We start from the raw sequence: 17,868 nt of genomic DNA, 5'->3' as shown, positions 1-17,868 counted from the left end.
AGAATACAACTCCAAAGTGAATGAATATTGCAAATGAATGTAAGAGTGTACAGATACTCAAGTACTCAAGGGTAGAGCAGTGTGTCGGAGTGACGTCTATCGGAGATGGATCCTAAGTCTGTGGCCACCAGTCGGAGTGTATAGTTTGCAAAACGATGATGCCAGAAGATCGTGGAGCACGAAATGCAAGTAGGAGAAGCTGTGGAGATGGAAGGCGGCCCCCAGATGAGTGTAAATGTAAATTGTGGATGTCACCTGGATGAGGAGAAGCACGAGCACCTGTCGCTTGGAGGAAGAGACACCAAATGCAAGCAGTTGGAGTGTGTAGGAACTGTCGCTAAATTGGTCTTGAACCAAATGCAAGCTGCAGAAGGTGATGAAGATGCTGGTGATGGTTGGAAGATGCCTGACGCAGCTTGGAGGAACGCGCTAGGGCATTGCAAGGGCTGATGAAGAGGTGGCAGCAGACTCGAAGGCTGGACAGCCACGTAGAGGTAGATTGATGGTTGAAATTTGCACTCAAGGGTGTGAAACCTACACAGATAGGAATGAGGCTGAATGGGGGTAGCCAGTCTATTTATAGATGTTGAAGGGTGCCCCAAAGAATTAGGGTTTTTGGGGGACCATTGAAACTCTCTGGACTGCTCCCCTTTTTAGGGTTTTCATTAATTAAGTGTGTTTTGGGGCTGTTTTAAGAATGCTAATGTTTTAGCTCAACAAAGTTAACATATTCAAACTTTTCATGATTTGGATCTTGCACACCAAAAGAAGAAATAGGAAGGCTTCTGATTGAATGTGACTCAAAAGAGTTATATGAACTTGATACTGGGCTTTGTTGCATGAAGAAGATGGGTTACTAGTTGTTTTGATTATAGCAAGTCCTCCTTGAGTAGGGAGGCGGCTAGCCTCACCCACTGATTCTATTTGATGCACATGGCTCCCAAGAGTGTAGTGGGAATATTTGATGCACAAGGATTCACTAAACTCCTCTGTTATGAGCCCTACATCTGTACAAGAAGAAGAAAATGATGATGCATTGTCTTCCTTGTGGAGTCCATAATGTCTCTTCAAGGCCTCTAGTGACGGAGGAGCTTGAAAAGACACTGTGGGATCCCAAGAGGAAGAAGTCTCAGGAATTGTGAATTGGTTATGTGTCACTCGTGTATCTTGCCCAAACCAAGCTCTCCACGATAATGGTAGGATACTCTTTTGAAGAGCACCAACTTTGATACCATGTGAAGTGATGCTAGGGTTTGCACTAGGAAAACATAGAATGTATTAACACTACTAAACCACAAGAACTCAAACAAGAATGCAATGAATGAAAAAACACAAACAAAGAAGAAAGAGAATTGTGAAGTGAATGAATCAATCAATGCTGTAAATGAAAGAGAGAATATACAGAATGCTCAAAGGTACAACAATGGGAGTAGTCGGAGAGTGACATCTTTCACCCTAGGTTTTTCCTATTCTGAGAAGCGTCGTAATTGTTGGACTGTACCAGAAGGCCAAGAACACTTCTCTCTACGTGTACATGAATGCTAGGCTTGGAAACTTTTGGCATCAAGAGACATACTCACCTGCTGAGAGTTGGTAATTCATGACTCAAAAAAATCAGAGAACTGTTTTCTTGATTGACATGTGTGAGAAAAGAGGCTTGTTAGCATTATATTCAGCATTTTCATCTCCCACTTACAAGCCCTATCGCTGAGCCAGTGAGTGTGTTAGAAACATTGTGCATTTCTAGAATTTGTGACACTTTCTTGTGGAGCCATTTTGCACCTTAGCTAGGCCTATTGTTACAACCCTGAGCAATTTTGTCAAACTGGTACTGTACATTGTCTCTGTATATAAACCCTAGCCCTAATGTATCAAGGTATAACGCTATATCTATGTATCAGTTGTGGTGTAAAGAGATAAGTGTACAAGATTCCATGATAGACAATGCAATTGAACAATGATAAGCTTGAGGGATCAAAATTACTAGCAAAGACGGAATTTATTCATAAAATTCCATATTTGGAAAAAGCATCCCTATTTTGAGCTTAAAAATGCATTATAAGCTGATTAGCTCTTTAAAACAGTCCCAAAGCATATAAATTACCTAAAGTGTCTATTCGATATGCATTTTTCTATAAATAGACAGGCTGCCCACCATTCAACCCATCCCTTTTTCTTGCAAATCATCACTTCTCTGCAGATTTCAGCCATCAGCCTTCACCTATCAGCTCTCCAGCCCTTGCCAACTGCAGCCACGTTCACTCCAGCCCCTAGCGCACAGTTTCCAGCTGATGCCCTACTGCCAAGAGGTGCTAGACAGCTGCATTTCCAGCCTTCAGGCCATTGCCAGCTGGTGACATCATCACCACACCTTTACTGCCTATGTTTTCAAGCTGTGCAGGCCGCCCTGCATCAGCACTCTCTTCCTCTGCTGTCACCCAGTTTTTATCAGCCTCCAATGGGTGGTACACTGCTGTGTTTATCAGATTCAGCCTCCAGATTGCTGCCTTTTGGTTTCCATCCTGCTGCTCTTTCATATTCAGCTTCATCTCAGGTTTGACTAGTGGTTACATACCTCAAGATGTGCTTCCAGTGTAAGCCTCCCAGATTCACTGATTCAAGTAGGAGCTGAAAACAGTTCCGTAAAGTTATTTTGAGCAATAGGCAGAAGAGGATGTCATTGGAGTTGGGTGAGGGGGCAAGGGGGGCCACTAAGATTACAACCTCCGAGAGTAAAACAAATAATTTTTACAAGCTGCATCCAGCTGGCGGTGAAGCTCCCTGAGTGAGCAGGGACCAGCTGTATGTTCAACTTGTGCAGTTGATGACAAGAGATATCAAATACATACGATGCTTCCCTTTTCTAATCACAGAAATTTTATGTTTCAATTTCATATAGTAGCTTTTTGAAGCTCTTGATTTTGAGAATATACAAGCACAGTATATACACTTATACCTTTGGCTTCTGCTGTTATCCTACTTGGTATCAACTTAGATGTGAGTATTTCTCATAGAACAAGTTTTGTCATTGCAGGTATTTGAACAGATAGAAGCATATGGAATGAATCCTGATAAAGATACATTATCTCTAGTTGGACAGGCATATGAAAGTTTGGGAATGCTTGAGAAGAAAGAACAGCTCACCAAAAAGTATATGTCACATCCAAAGGCAAAAGAAAAAAGGAAAAAGAGCAGTATACCGAGTTTGAAAGTCAAAGCTTCCAATGCAGGTTGGAAAAAGAGAATTGTTGTGTATTCTAAGTACACATGAAAGATACTGTGTAATGTTATTCTGATTTTCTGTGATATCTGAGGGTGGATGTGCTCTTAACGATTCAGATACTCTACAAAAATGTGGTAGTGTGGAACCCTGGTTTTCTGTATTCTCTCTGAGGCTAGATGTGCTCAATAGGTAAAGAAGGTTGAGTTCTTAGATACAACATAACATCTTTAATGGTCACAAAACTTTCAATAAAACATGGAATTTAGATTTTCCAAACCTAACCTATCTATGAAGGATGGTATATGTGTGGTCATTTTTTAAAACTCTATGGACTTGATTATTGTTCCTGAAAACTCAAATGCTAGGTTGATGTATGTGTGACTGGGTATAATGTTAATGTGTCTGCTAGGTGAGTCAGGGGTGTCTGTCATTGACTATGCAAAAAGTGTTCCAATATTAAATATGGACGGTGATGGGGACAAGAGTGCAGCAGATAACTTGATCAAAGGTTTGGGATCTTGCTTAACAGAAAAATTGCTGGTTTTGTTTCATGATTGCTGCCTCTGGCCTTAATTGCTTGATGTTCAATATTTTTAAGTTGTTGATAATTTGTTATAGCAGATGAGTTTTACGATCCAGAAGATCATGAAACACTGAGCGTGAAAAAGCATGAAGACAACGATGTTATAGAAAGAGCTTCGACTAATCTTTCAATGGATACTCATAAAAAGGGTTAGGGGGCCAAGTTTTCGTTGTCTTGAAAATTAATTTGAATGGTCATGTGCACTAAACTTTACAAACAAACTTTAATAGATTCCCTTGACATGAAAGTTGCAAGTTGTAATTGGGTTAGGTCCTGTCTTTGGTGCTTATTTATCTTTCAATTGCTAGTTTATGGGTCTAGTTTCATGATGTTCCAGGTCATTAAGTTGCTGATGATTTTGCTGTGTCAGAGGAAAGCCATGATGATTGCAAGGATGCTAATGTTATAACGAGTCTAAATGAACATGAAGAGGACAATGAGAAAGGAAGAGCCTCAACTAATCTGGCAAAGGAAACTGCTAGAACTGGTTAGAGAAATTGATTTCAATGTTTGTATCAATTTTGATTTCAGAAGCTTTATTTGCATTTACAGAATCATGGTGTAATACATGTGGCTAGGCTTGGGGTAGCTTATATGTGCATATTTATAATTGATGATATTACCTCTGGTTATACTTAAAATACTAATAGAACTTGAGTACTTGCTGGTTCCTTTTGACCTGCATGGGTAGTGAATATAATAATGAACAAAGTAAAGAAAAACAGAGTTTCTGACAAAGCCTGAACTTCTTTTGCATGCAGTCTTAAGTTTTATTAATCCTCTAGTGTTTCTAGTGTCCTTAGTGTTGGAAAAGTCTCTTCTTGATGTTGTGATGCATGAGCATAATATTCTGAACTAAACCTGAACTAATCACTAATTTTCTTGTTAGATATTACTGCTGATTGTGCAAAAAGCATTTCACAGTCAATGCTGATCAATAGCATGAGGGACAATCAAGGGAAGATAGCAGTAGTTTCAACAATCAAACCGAACAAGTTTTCAGAATCTGGTTGATTTGAATCTCTCACCTTTTAAGATTTCCCCCCCTTTTTTTTTACACGTGTCAGATCTATTGACAAAAAACTACATGGCATGTGAGTGAATTTTGAAGGTAGGTGTTTAGATGGTTATCAAGAGAGGAGGGAAGAAGACAACACTCCAGAAACGCCAATGAGAAGGCCTGGTCAGTCATAAGGTTTATAGAGAATTAAGGGTTTGTTTCCCGTGACTAAACCTGAATTAATCACAAATTTTCTTCTTGTGGTTTACCAGATATTACTGCTGATTGTGCAGAAAGCATTTCATGCTTAAAAATGATTGACAGTATGGGAGACAATCAAGGGGAAACATTAGTTTCAACAATCAAACCATGCAAGTTTTCAGAATCTGTCAAATTGAACCTGTCTCACTTCTTAGGCTTTCTTTTTCTTTTCTTCACACATGCATCAGATTTACTGACAAGAAACTATATGGCATGTCAGTGGATTACGATAGAAGGGCTTCAGATGGTTATCAAGAGAGGAGAGAACAAGAAAAATCTCCCAAAAGGCTGATGAGAAGGCCTGGTCAGTCATAAGCTTTATAGAGAAGTAAGAGTTGGTTTACTTAACTAAATCTGAACTAATTACTAGCTGTGGTTTACCAGATAGTACTGTTGATTGTGCAAAAAGCATTTCATGCTCAAAATTGATTGACAGAACGGGAAACAAAGGCAAGACATAAGTTTCATCAACCAAACCAAGCAAGTTTTCAGAATCTGGTCAAATTAAACCTATCTCACCACTTATGCTTTCGTTTTCTTTTGTTACACACAATCTATTGAAAAAATACTATATGGCATGTCAGTGGATTGCCAAGGTAGAAGGGCTTCAGGGGGTTATCAAGAGAGGAGGAAAGAAGAAAAGGCTCCAGAAAAGCTGGCAAAAAGCCCTGGTCAGTCATAAGCTTTATAGAGAATTAAGAGTTCTGATTCACTCCCTGTTTTCTTCCCCCACTCCCTTTTGATTATATATTATTCACACAGCTTTATAAAATCCATTTTCTGAACATCTTGTTCCTTTCTCTGGAGATGCTGTTGAAGAAATTTGATAATATCTATTTTAAATTGATCAATCACATTTCTTACAGCAGAAGATCATATGCTACTCTCTGCGAGGGCATCTATACCACCAAAATCAGGGGCTAACAGTGACAGGGATGATGAGAAGTTTATCAATTATGTAATTGCAACAATGTGAGTCCTCTTCCTAGGTATGTCATGATCACACTTGAAATTCAAGTCTCCTGGTCAGTGGGTATATGCTTGTTCTATGGTCCTTACTTGAAGACAAAGGATAGCCATCAACTCCTGCAATGTAACACTCCAATTGAATAGCCTTGCCACTGTGAGTGCGCTTGCCTCTTTACTCTTTTCTCGGATGATATTTAACCTCGTCGAACATTCTGAATGTTGAAACTTTTTTTCTTGAAAATTGCAAAAGCACTCCATTCACTCTTAAAAACCTGTCTTGTCAGATAGTGCAAGTGGAGCTCAATCATCACACAAGCTGAAGCTGGTGATGCAGGATCATAACTGGAATGGTTACTTAAAGAAATATTTTTAGTCAACCACCAGGAAGGCCACGTTTATAGTATACAGGCATGAAGTTTGGTTTGCATGTATCTTTGGATAGTGCAGTTGGACAGAGGCCATGGTATGCCTTTCAGCCTTGGCTGTTTTAGAATCATACTGGGCATAGCCAGAGCAGCATAGGATGGTATCCTTTATTGTACAGTACAACTTTTGGTCTCAAGAAGTTAAGGTGAGGATTTTTTGATCGTTTCTTTAAATTCTTAAGTTTGTTTTTGCAACACAAGTTTCAGCTGCAAGAAGATGAGGTAGATCTTGAGTAGGTGTTTCACTGGTATCCTTTATTGTGCATTGGATACAAATGCAGCAAAAGGTAAGCAAATCTCAGTCATGCTCCATCCTTCTGAAAGCTGCAAATTCTGCTTGAAGTCCTATATTGATTGCTGGTAAAATAACACAATCACAGTACCTGGAATCTTGGTGAGCAGTGGAAATGTTTTGCTACTATGTGATATTTTCTGGAAATGGTGCATTGAAGATCTTTGGACCTGTTTGTAGAAGTGAGCTGTTTGCAGAAGTCAAGCAACAACCCAAATTGTGAATGAAAAGATCAATGTGTAGCACAATTAAAACGATTTAGTTCTCTGATAAATTGATTGCCACCAGGCAAAACTTTTTGATAAATGTGCCTTCAGACTGATAAAAGAGCAACATGAATCTTGAACGAGCACTCAAGCGGTCCACTGATAGACTGATTGCTTTTTGTACCTTTGGATTACATTTTGCAAAACAACACTGTATGTGTGGGTTGTTTGATTTGTTTATTTGTGTTTTACAATAAGATCTTACAGTATTCTGTTCATGCATGATTGCTAGGTATGAGGAACAAGACACATGAAAGAATTAAAATTTAAGGTTTAGTGCATTTCAGTTACCTGTACCATTGCATGCCTGAGATGATGTTAGAAAGGATCTGTGTATATAACACCTTTTGTAATCTTATTAGTAGGGCCTGATTGGGAAAGGCACTACAAGAAATGCTAGCTGACAGAGAGCATAAGCAAGATTAGCAAAGAAGCAGCTAGATTCTCTTAATAATTACAAGAAGCTAACAATAAAAAGAAACACAGCACGCACTGTTTTCTCAGTTCCAATAATCTCTTCTGCTAGTAACATACATGCACATTGCTCCATTTGTTCGTGCAGATTTACATCCAACAGTCCTTCCTTGCATTCATTAGGATGCAGTCTGGTTCATTATTCAACCTATTTGTACAATTGGAATGATGTGAGCTGAAAGAAATGCGATTTAAACCATGTCCTGGTGGTGATTTTGTACTACAGATTCTAGATCCGCCTTGCAAAAGGCCATGGCTGGTGCCAGAAGTTCATGCATTCAGCACAGATTGTCACTCATCTGTTCCACCTGGTCAGGTAGCTATGTCAGTTTGGTACAATTTCAAGCAGATGCAGAAGTTGGCAACTGCAGATAGCGTAGAGTATCAGCCTCCTTGCCGACATGGCAAAGAAGTCCCATCATTTCACCCGTGGATGAAAGTATGGGCCCACATCATGGATGCATCCTGGTCTTGGATCTTTTTGTCCTCTTGAAGCAAATTGTAACTAAAAACTTTGTTTTTCAGAGGAGGACAAATTCTACTAATAAGACTCCTTAAAAGAATATCCCAAGCCAAAATGTAGAATACAGAGCAGCTCTGTATAGGATATCTATATAAAGAAATATGTAACAAGGGGAGTTTATTACAAAGCCTAAATGAATAACTAGTTGGGAGGTTTGAGAAAAACATCTCCTCGTACTCTCCAAATTGCCTTGTATTCCTCCCATCTCCCATGGAGTGTGTGCATTCTCTGTCTCTAGATCTTGGACAGTCTCTCTATAGTAGATATGCCCAAAAAAGCAATAGCCTAACTACACCACACTATATGCTAGCTATGAGCTCCCATTTATCACAATGTTCCTAGTCCACACTAACTATAAGAAATTTGGCACGAATGTCTTGCTCACAAGTGCTTGAAAGGAGATGGGTATGTCATCCTTGTACATCCTCATATCCACAACTTGGGCCTTTGTCTATGACCTAAAAGAACCATCCCTTGCCTAGTAATCATACGGTTTGCAATGCCATGAAACACTATCCTAAGGGCTCTCCTCCAAGCCCGCGAGCTTTTGGGCAATCCCATATGCAACGCCTCTATCTCATCATACTCTCCATATCTAGCACAAGGAGAGTTTTTGCTATAGCCTAATCCAATTGCTGGACTTGTGTGCTAGTAACCAAAAAAAGAGAGATTCTTTGCTATAGCCTAGTCCAATTGCTAGACTTGTGCGTGCTAGTAATCAAAGAAAGAGATTTTGTCATTTGAAGTTGTCCTCCAATCTCCTCTACAAGTTTGCCAAGAAATGTTGTGCTATACCTTGAGCAGCCCAATGCTTAGTTGCAATTGGCACCACTAATCTTGCTCATCAAGATGCTTCTCTCTAGCTTGTTAGTATACCCAAAGAAGGGCACATCGTATGGTGTCTTTGCAAATGGGTCCCTCCATGTGTCAAAGGTATATAGACCAAGAATGTTGATTTGTCTCTCTTTTCCCTTTATGTCTTAGAGGTGTCTAATAGGGTGTTAATACAACTCTCTTACTCTCTCTCTTTTTTTTTCCGGTAATAATTCTCTCTCTCTCTCTCTCTCTCTCTCTCTCTCTCTCTCTCTCTCTCTCTCGTATGTGAGTAGATATATATATTGTTATATACTTAGTCAACATAACATCGCTAAAAAAACCAAGCTTCCATTGACATATGTGGTAGTCAACTCAAATAATGATGGAATTCAAAAAATGTCATAAACATCATCATGAACAAAATAAAAGTATAAGCATCACACTTTAATTTAGCAAGTCACAATATAAAACTTAGGAAGCAAAGCAAGATGTAAAGGGGCCAACAAAGTGGTACTTATCCAAAAGCAAAACATGCCTTGCTTTGATTTTGTGACAAATTTTCATGAAAGCTACATCTTTTCTAGTCACTTAAACATTCTCACATACTACATATAAGTTTGATATGAGTCATATAATCAAGCCATATAAACTTTGTTATATTTTGGTTTTTAAATCTCCAAAGCAATGCATGCTTGAGTCTCTCTTTTGTAAACACTTCATTTATAGCAAGGTCTACTTCATGATAGTGTAAAACACCTCAAGTCCTTTAAGTATTATATGGTATCTATAGTTCAATTATTAGAACAAATATAAGTCACTTTGAATAAAAACTCTAGTGGAAACTATCGGATGTTATTCTACTACCATATTGATAACTAGGTTTTAATGCCCATTGTCATGGTTGAAGCAAGTAGTGACTAACAACATGGCAATAACAATCTACAAAAGCAACTAGTTTTTAATGCAAACTAATTGATTTTGATTTGCTTTGCTTTGCCAATGACCTTGACAATAGTCTTGAGATAGATGATGAACACAAAATGGTTGAGGATGGACATAAACTCAATGGTTCACGAGGATTCTCACACCATAGGGAATGGGCAAGGTAAGTCGACTGTTTTTGATATTGGTCTATACATGCAAGTATGCATGTATGAGAGAGAGAGAGAGAGAGAGAGAGAGAGTTTCACCAACTCCAAGGTAGGGCCATGATATAAAGCCTTTAAGAACAATGTATGTCCAAAATCTTCATTGAAGAAGATTTTGGAGGCAATGTAAGCTACATAGAGAAGAGTTTGCCTAGACTATTTAAGCACTCCTAGGAAGAAAACCATATGGTAGAGTTTGCCTAGTCTATATAAGTAGTCCTAGGCAAGAAAACTGAGGCATGTAATACATGCAAATGTCTTTTAAGGGTTGGACAAGAAGTTGGTTCATAACTAGATTTTTAATTTGAAAAAATAAGTTCAAATCTATGCCTATAAATACAATTATAGGTGTGATTAGCAATGACAAGTGACTTTTATGCTAGGTCCCTAGCTATATTGATCTTATCAAATTTTGTGTCTAAACCACCTAAAAATAATAATATGTATGCTTTTGAAGTGATTTTCCCCCTAACTTAAGATCATAATGTGTATCACAGATACCCTAAGTTAAAATAGACGGTTGAGTTGCATTAATATGCATAGCATGTGAGCAATGTAAATACACTTCAATGATCTATTTTGGAAGAGTATTAGTTATCTTATTACTAGATCATTGTAATGTTACTTGTGCAGCTCGACATTGAATGTATATGTTTATCACATTGAGGCAAACTAATTGAGACATTGCTTTTGGTAGGTATATGTGAATCTAGTATGCTTTCACACAACATTAGTGATTTCTATGAAGAAAGTTTCAAAGCAACTATATTTGGTTCATCTTCTAGTATTGTGAGTTGAATCATGTTCATTAAAATCAGGAGGCATTGGTCAATCGAGAAGGCTATGTCCCCCATCTTCCACTCCATTGCATGTAGAAGAATAAAGGGAGCACTAATTAGACTCAAATAAAAATTTCCAATAAAAGAGCTACAATTGCATTTGAGAAAGTAATTGTAAATGATTTTGTTCGATGTGAAATCAATGGCAGGCTCACTCCCATGCAAATTGTCATTATTTTATTTTGGAGTTGAGTCTCACTTGAAGTCCAATATACATGTACTAAAGAGGCCGGTCAAAGGATCACAAGAGTGGGTTGGATACCCAAAGAGGGTAGAAACTCTAGAGGCCATCTATAAAAGAGGTGGAAAAGAATGAAACAAGCCATTCATGTGTGTGAAAAAAAGCTATTCATGTGTAAAAGAATTGGAAAAGAATGAAACAAGTTGTTCATGTATGTGAAAACTTGTGGTCTCCTTATACTGTCTTATCCTTTTATACTATTGTGAGATGGAAGAGAAGAGAGTGAGCATGAGAGTGAAGGACTTAAAGGAGAAAAGCTCTTGCAATGCCTCTTCTCTAATTCTTTTCTTTCATGGTGAGAGGTGAGGTTGAGAGTGTGTGTGAGAGAAGAGTTGAGAGGGAGCAAAGGATGCATTGAGAAGCTTGTTTTGTTCTAATTCCATCCTTAATCTTCTTATTTCCCTCTCTACATCGCGTGTGAAGGTGAACGAGAGGACATGGAGAAATCAAAGAGCAATGCATGGATCGTGGAATGTGTGAAGTAATGGAGTGAGACATGATTTCCATGTATGAAGAGGGGCCATGTTAGAAGTGGAGAATTCACATGTGAGGAAGGGCTTCAACTTGTGTCAGGGAAAGGAGAAATCCTTGCAAGGAAAGGGTAATGGGTTAGTCTCTTTTTAAAAAATATTATTAATTATAATTTAATTATTTAAAAATAGTAAATTAATTGACAACAAAAGTTTATTATTTTATTTAATGAGGGGAACTTGAACTTTAACCACGCCCTTACCTTTTTTTTGTGTGGTTATATGATTTCTCCTTGCTAGTATTAGGATTTGACATGCAACCATATTTTCATAAGACATTCTCTTTTGGACCTTGCCATTCCCAATGGCATGGAAAATTTGAACATTGTCATCACAACACATTTATAATTTTTAAGTTTCACAAATCATACCTATAGTGATTATGCATAAATTTGTGACGTAAATAGCACATATAATAATAGCAATTGAAAGTGCTAAGTGTATAGTGCACTGTGCATCAATTCATTGACAAAAACAAACTTTCATTAAGTTTCTACTGGACTATGACATATGTTATGAATCAAAGTAATGGAGACATTCAATTTGATCATAGACATGGCCAATTCAATCATAGATAGAGTACTAACTCCAATAAAATGCATAAAGAGATCAACTAGCAAAAGCCCAAAATGGTATTTGCATACAAGGTCAAAAAGCATAAAAGAAACATCTAAGAAAGCATAAACAACTTCCTCAAGTTGTCTTCAAAAGCATCAAATCTCTTGTTCTTCATGCTCTTCCAAGTATCATAACATTCACTCCATGGCAATTGTTTTGGATTTGAAACTTTTGGGGTATTCATGCCCACAAACATAAACAAACTCAAAGTACCAAGTGATAACCGATTTTGAAACTTATTCTTGATCTTATTCATCTTGGAGTATCCTCTCTCACATGCAACTGAAGAGAGAGGCAAGACCAATAATGCTCTCCATAGCTTCATAGTTGATGGGAATGATTGCTCCCATTCATCATGATGATTGCAACACTCTTGCCAAGTTGAGGGCATGCCTCTACCCTTAAAATAATTAGCAATGGAGTGCTATTATCATGCTCAGAGTATCTATCAAACTCAAGGTCACTAACAACTCCTTTATGACGGTCCATTAGCTAGCAAAGTAGACATGAAACAAGTGCATTGCACAATAAGTAAGCATATTTTGTAAATCCAAGAAAGTAGTAAAAGAAAAAATTACAATACTGTAAGAACTATAGCATCTCAACCTTCCTTCAATCATCACATAAATTATAAATCTTACAGGCTCATCTTATTGCTCTACATTCAAGCTCAAAACTTGTCTATATTTGTAGAAACTCGGATGAAACCGTTTCTAAGAGTTCTTTGTTCCAAAATTCTTCCATGAATATGCATCCTAATTTACCATTTTGTCCTAGTTTACTAAGGGTATTGAATTTTAGCCACCTATGCATGGAAACTTTAAACCAATATTATTAATACTATCGTGTGTTTCCTCTTAAAAGTAGCTCTTAAACATTTGGGAGGTGGGCTAAATAACGCCACATTAGATGAATAGCTAAAGGTTTGGGAGATTAGTTGAATAAAGAAAAATTTAATTATTAATATCACAATCCGCCTCAAAAAGTGGGTTGAATTTTTGGCCTAGCACTATAAGATATAGGCCTTATACCGACGTTAAAAGCGACGAAAATGTAAATAAAGAAATTTGTCCCCATCCTCGCAAAAAGCGTCAGTATTGGCGATGCCATAGAACAGTCGGTATTAGTGTCGTTATCAGCGTCACTATTTGCATTGGTATCAGCGTCGCAAATAACGGCGCTGATAATGACACTTTGCGATGCTAATAACGATGCCAATAACGATGCGTGCAAGTAAATTTGTGACGCTAATAGCGACGGTAACATGGAATTTGTTTTTCTTGTGGCACAGCAGCAAGTTGCCCTACCACACATAGCAATATGTGCTTTATTTGGGTAATAAAAAATAGTTTCTGCACTACGTACAATGCTCATGTAAATAAAGATAAAGTGTACTTAAATCATAACATTGATACATGAAATAAATACATGATCGCATAATGAAAGCGACTGGTACAATCATGGCAAGATATCACTACTACATAGAAAATGTCTACACAGATTAGGTGACCAAAAAAGAAGGGTGTGTGAGCTCCAAGGATCCAAGGGCGAGCTATAGATCCTCGCCATGCAAAAGCTCGTCCTGCCGCAAAGGAGCATCGAACGGACTTTGCAAAAAAAGAAACAACTACACATTAGTCCACCATACAATAATGCATTCTAATTAAACATGGTAACTATGGACAAGAAAGATGAGTGACTTACAGGACCGCCTCGTCTATACAATCGGTCGATCAATGCAGTGAGATCGTGCCGCTCTACATATCGAGTCTCAAGGCCAGTCAGATCGTGATTTGTAATGGAATGCTGCAAAGGAAACAAAATACTAACTGTTAGAAACACGATTGTTAGTACAAAGGATATTGCAAAAAAGTAAGCAAGCAAAACAAAAGAAAAACTAACAAAGTCCTTCAGATATGTCCTGTGGCCGCCACTCCCAAGATGATGGACCAGTCAGGCCTCTAGTCGTGCCCTCGCCGCCTTGCGCTGCTGACTCCAACGTCCTGGAGAATCTGTAGCCTCCTCCCTCAATCGGCGCCAGTCGTCCACATCTAGCCACTCGGGCTTTGCAGCCCCACTCTTAAGTGCCTTGCATACGTCCGATTGTCTGTGACATATATGCACGCATGCACTCTATCATTGAGCCCGTAGAAAACCTATGTGCTGTGGATGGTACCAGAAACTCCTCATGCGCAAGGATGCTACTATGAAGTCCTTGCTCCCCTCCGGTATGTTTTTCCAATGATCCAAGACGTTGTGCCGAAAAACTTGTTGGCACAACTCTCTCATGCGAGCCATCACCCTCTTCCCCTCATCATTCATGATGATGGCTCCTGACCTATCATATACAAGATAGGTATACCCCTTTGGGATATGCCTAAGATGGGTCCTCTTCCACCTGCAACCATGCTCGTGCATTTCCAAGAGACCCTTGTACATCTGGTGTATCGACCGGGGTAGTATCTACCGGAGTAGCACCCATAGGGGTGCCACTTGCAGACAGCTGAGCAAAAGCCGGAGTAACTGGAGTAGACGTCCCCATAGGTGTGACAAATCCCGAAGGTGATGCAACTCCAATAGAAGGATGAGACGGAGACACCTCGTTTGTGCCTCCGTAGCAACCACTTGAGTCACGCTCTCTGGAACTGCCAACGAGAGCGAGGAGTAGCACATGTATCCTGAGCTGACCGCAGGCTCATTGTACTTGTATCTCTGCAGCATCCCCCTAATCCTGAAGCATTCCCTCCGTTTGGCCCAAGTCTGGAGCGTTGACCTCGTCTGATCGAAGCTGAAGCATCTGATCGCGCCGAAGTAGATCTAATAGAGCGGCCTGACGATGTCCGAGACAGCTCCTGGTCCGCCATGTCTTTGAATCTTGCCATTTGATCTAGAGACATGCACATGAAGATATCCTACAACTCCTCATTACTCATCCCTCGACTCATCTTGATTGCAACTCCTCATCGCTCTGGAAATAGGTCCAGCAATCTCCACTTCATCTATAAGATGCATAAGAAGGTGGATTTGTATCGTGAGCATGCTGGTAGGCAGGCATTTCTCAAAGAGATAGACCATCTCCACTACTCCTCGCCTTGCGGATTCAATAGAGGACGTCTTAATCTCCTTCTGTGAGATCCATTGCACTAAATTCGACAACCTGTAAATGATCCCGCGTATTTCTGGAGTAAGGTCTCTGCGACCGCGATCGGTAGTACAAACTACCACAAATGAGAAAGCATTATGAACAATGTCTACACTCCAAATAGCAAAATGCGCAGGCCACTTACAATCCATTCGTAGTACAAACTTGCCATATCTTATGCCAATCATGGGATTTTAGCCCTGATAATTGGTCGTCTTTAGAAAACGTAGACCTGAGAGAACGCATCATACCCGTTGGGATAGACTTGACTATTTCCTTCACAATGCGCTCTTCTTTAGTGGACAAAACCCAAGGAACGTGAGGTAGCTGCATGCGACCATCAACACTCGACTGCGGCCAAAGCACCTCCATCTTGCTTACCTCCTTTAAATCCATTCATGCCCCTATAGTGTCTCTCTTTCCTGTGATGTGGTCCCATAGCAAGTTGCCCACGTTCTTGAAAATATGCATGGGATCCAACAAGTGGTTGATTTGTAAGTGGGTCAAATATGGCAACTCGTAGAAAACTGAGAACCGTCGCATTCCATTTGGATGTGACTCTGCGTGGACCATTTTCAGCTCGTACCAGCTTTGGGCATTCATACTTGTTGGAGGTCGTCCAAGAAAACCTTCCCTGAGTTCATGACCCTCTGGCAAGAATGCGGCGTGTCCTTGATATACCATCTTCTTTATGGTTCGTGACCTTCGGGAGTCTAACTGTGGCCTGCACAATGGACATGCATGATAACCTGAGGTAACCAGACCTGTCCTAATACCTTTATCTAGTGAATACAAACTTGAACAAGCTATGATAGATATTACCAATGAGAATGGAAGCCTATTTACCTGAGCACTCTCCGAATCCCAGAAAGTCATGCATCGTCCATATAAGAATGGCTCGAATATTGGCGGACTGTTGACCCGGACTGTTGACCATCACGCTTGCTCATATCTTGCACGGTGACCCCCTCCTCCCACAAAATCTTAAGCTCATCGACTAATGGACGAAGATACACATCTATATTTTTGACTTTGTAGCGGCTGAGGATGAGTGAGCTAAGGATGAGATGTCCTTTCTTCGTAGAAAGCCATGGAGGGATATTGTAGTTGACAAGGACTATAGGCCACACACTGTAAGAAGTTGAGCGTAGACCGAATGGGTTCACGCCATTCATTGCAAGATCGAGCTGAAGATTCCTTGGCTCTCGAGCAAAGCCTAGGAAGGTAGAGTCAATGTGGCTCCATGTGCGTGAATCTACTGATATTCATTGAACTCCATCTGTAGACGTATTCTGCGCATGCCACGTTGTCAATCTCGCCATGCCAGACATACGAAACATGTGGTTTATACGGGGGATAAGCGAAAAGTGTCTAAGAACTTTTTGAGGGATGGTTTGCCCTTGCAAGTCCTGTCGATATCTGTGAGAATCACACTTTGGACATGTCTCCATAGTCTCATATTCTCCTCGAAACAGTATGCAATTGTTGATACATGCATGGATGCTGTTGTAGTCCATGCCAAGCTTTCGTAAAACATGTCGTGCATTATCACGAGACTTAGGCATGGTATTTGCAAGTGGTAATATTTGATATTTCAGTAACCTGAGAAAAATCATAAAACACCTTGACAAAGCACAAATGTTTTTAATGATAGTGCCGAAAAGAAGTCAACGAAGCATATGTACAAGGTATCTAATCAACTCGGTCACACTTGCATCGCTCCATCCGTATTTTGCTTGCACACTTAGGAGTGCAAGCAGTGTCTTCAAGCGAGATACTCGACACCCATCATATAATAGTATGGATGCTTCCTCTCTAAGCGGATTAGAAGTCTTGACATCCATGGGAATCAATGCATCGATCATTGCCTCCATCTCAAGCTCCAAGATTATAGGTAAGCCTCAAAGGCTGTCTGTCTCCTCTGGTATTGACAGTATAGATTGGGTAGTACCTTCCAAGTGGTGGATTGACTTAGGCACTCCATCCATTGCACACCCACAAAATCTTCTAATTAGCCGCAAAGGGTGCACTCCTCCTTGGGACGAGACGTCACCTCCCTGGATAGAAAATTTTGCCAGTCACACCCAATCTTTTTGTATATGGTATTCAATTAGCTTGCGAGTACAATGCATGATTGATATTAACTTTTCTTACCGTTTGCTGAAAATCCAAGATCGCCTGATCAATGATCTCAGATTGAAACTTGTCGAAGCGTCGTACGTGTTCTAAAGACAATCGACGTTTTCGTCGAATTGCCAGCTTGCATTGAGAGCAAGGACATGGGATATGCTGATTAAGATACGCTTGCAATCTTGAACATCAAGACCTTCATCGTTTTCTGTTTTGTCTACGTTACAACAAACAATTTGTTTTTGTTATCATTCTTTTTTTCTTTCTTAAATTGTTTGAGAAGGGATTTCTTCTCTTGTAACTTAACAAAAATTAACATATATAAAGTCTCAACCCACCCACCCACAAATTAACGTATGTCGGAGTGTTTCTCGTCTCGTGGTGTTGC

The 17,868-nt window shown here is 39.6% G+C and overlaps 1 protein-coding gene across 7 annotated transcripts in view; it reads left to right on the top strand.

Moving 5' to 3' along the window:
* LOC148041542 (uncharacterized) overlaps window positions 1-6,628 on the top strand; it is a 44,117-nt gene extending 37,489 nt beyond the window's left edge. For 2 of the 7 annotated variants that reach the window (XM_087680654.1, XM_087680666.1), the window contains 12 exons: window positions 3,035-3,230; window positions 3,633-3,731; window positions 3,845-3,955; window positions 4,177-4,293; window positions 4,696-4,815; window positions 4,918-4,989; window positions 5,079-5,177; window positions 5,288-5,371; window positions 5,452-5,517; window positions 5,652-5,738; window positions 5,934-6,190; window positions 6,321-6,628. In XM_087680654.1, the coding sequence (XP_087536780.1) occupies window positions 3,035-3,230; window positions 3,633-3,731; window positions 3,845-3,955; window positions 4,177-4,293; window positions 4,696-4,815; window positions 4,918-4,989; window positions 5,079-5,177; window positions 5,288-5,371; window positions 5,452-5,517; window positions 5,652-5,738; window positions 5,934-6,043 (1,161 nt within the window). In that variant the 3' untranslated portion in view covers window positions 6,044-6,190; window positions 6,321-6,628. Of the gene's footprint in view, window positions 1-3,034; window positions 3,231-3,632; window positions 3,732-3,844; window positions 3,956-4,176; window positions 4,294-4,695; window positions 4,816-4,917; window positions 4,990-5,078; window positions 5,178-5,287; window positions 5,372-5,451; window positions 5,566-5,651; window positions 5,739-5,933; window positions 6,191-6,320 lie in introns of those variants that run through there. The other 5 variants (XM_087680663.1, XM_087680659.1, XM_087680661.1 and 2 more) reach the window with 5 other exon arrangements.
* The last annotated feature ends 11,240 nt before the right edge of the window (window positions 6,629-17,868 follow it).

The sequence above is a fragment of the Lygodium microphyllum genome, chromosome 1 (genome assembly GCF_053477565.2).
Source record: "Lygodium microphyllum isolate KBCC chromosome 1, Lygodium_microphyllum_v1.1.10, whole genome shotgun sequence".
NCBI classification, from domain to species: Eukaryota; Viridiplantae; Streptophyta; class Polypodiopsida; order Schizaeales; family Lygodiaceae; genus Lygodium; species Lygodium microphyllum.
This window is presented reverse-complemented; position numbering and strand designations above follow the sequence as displayed.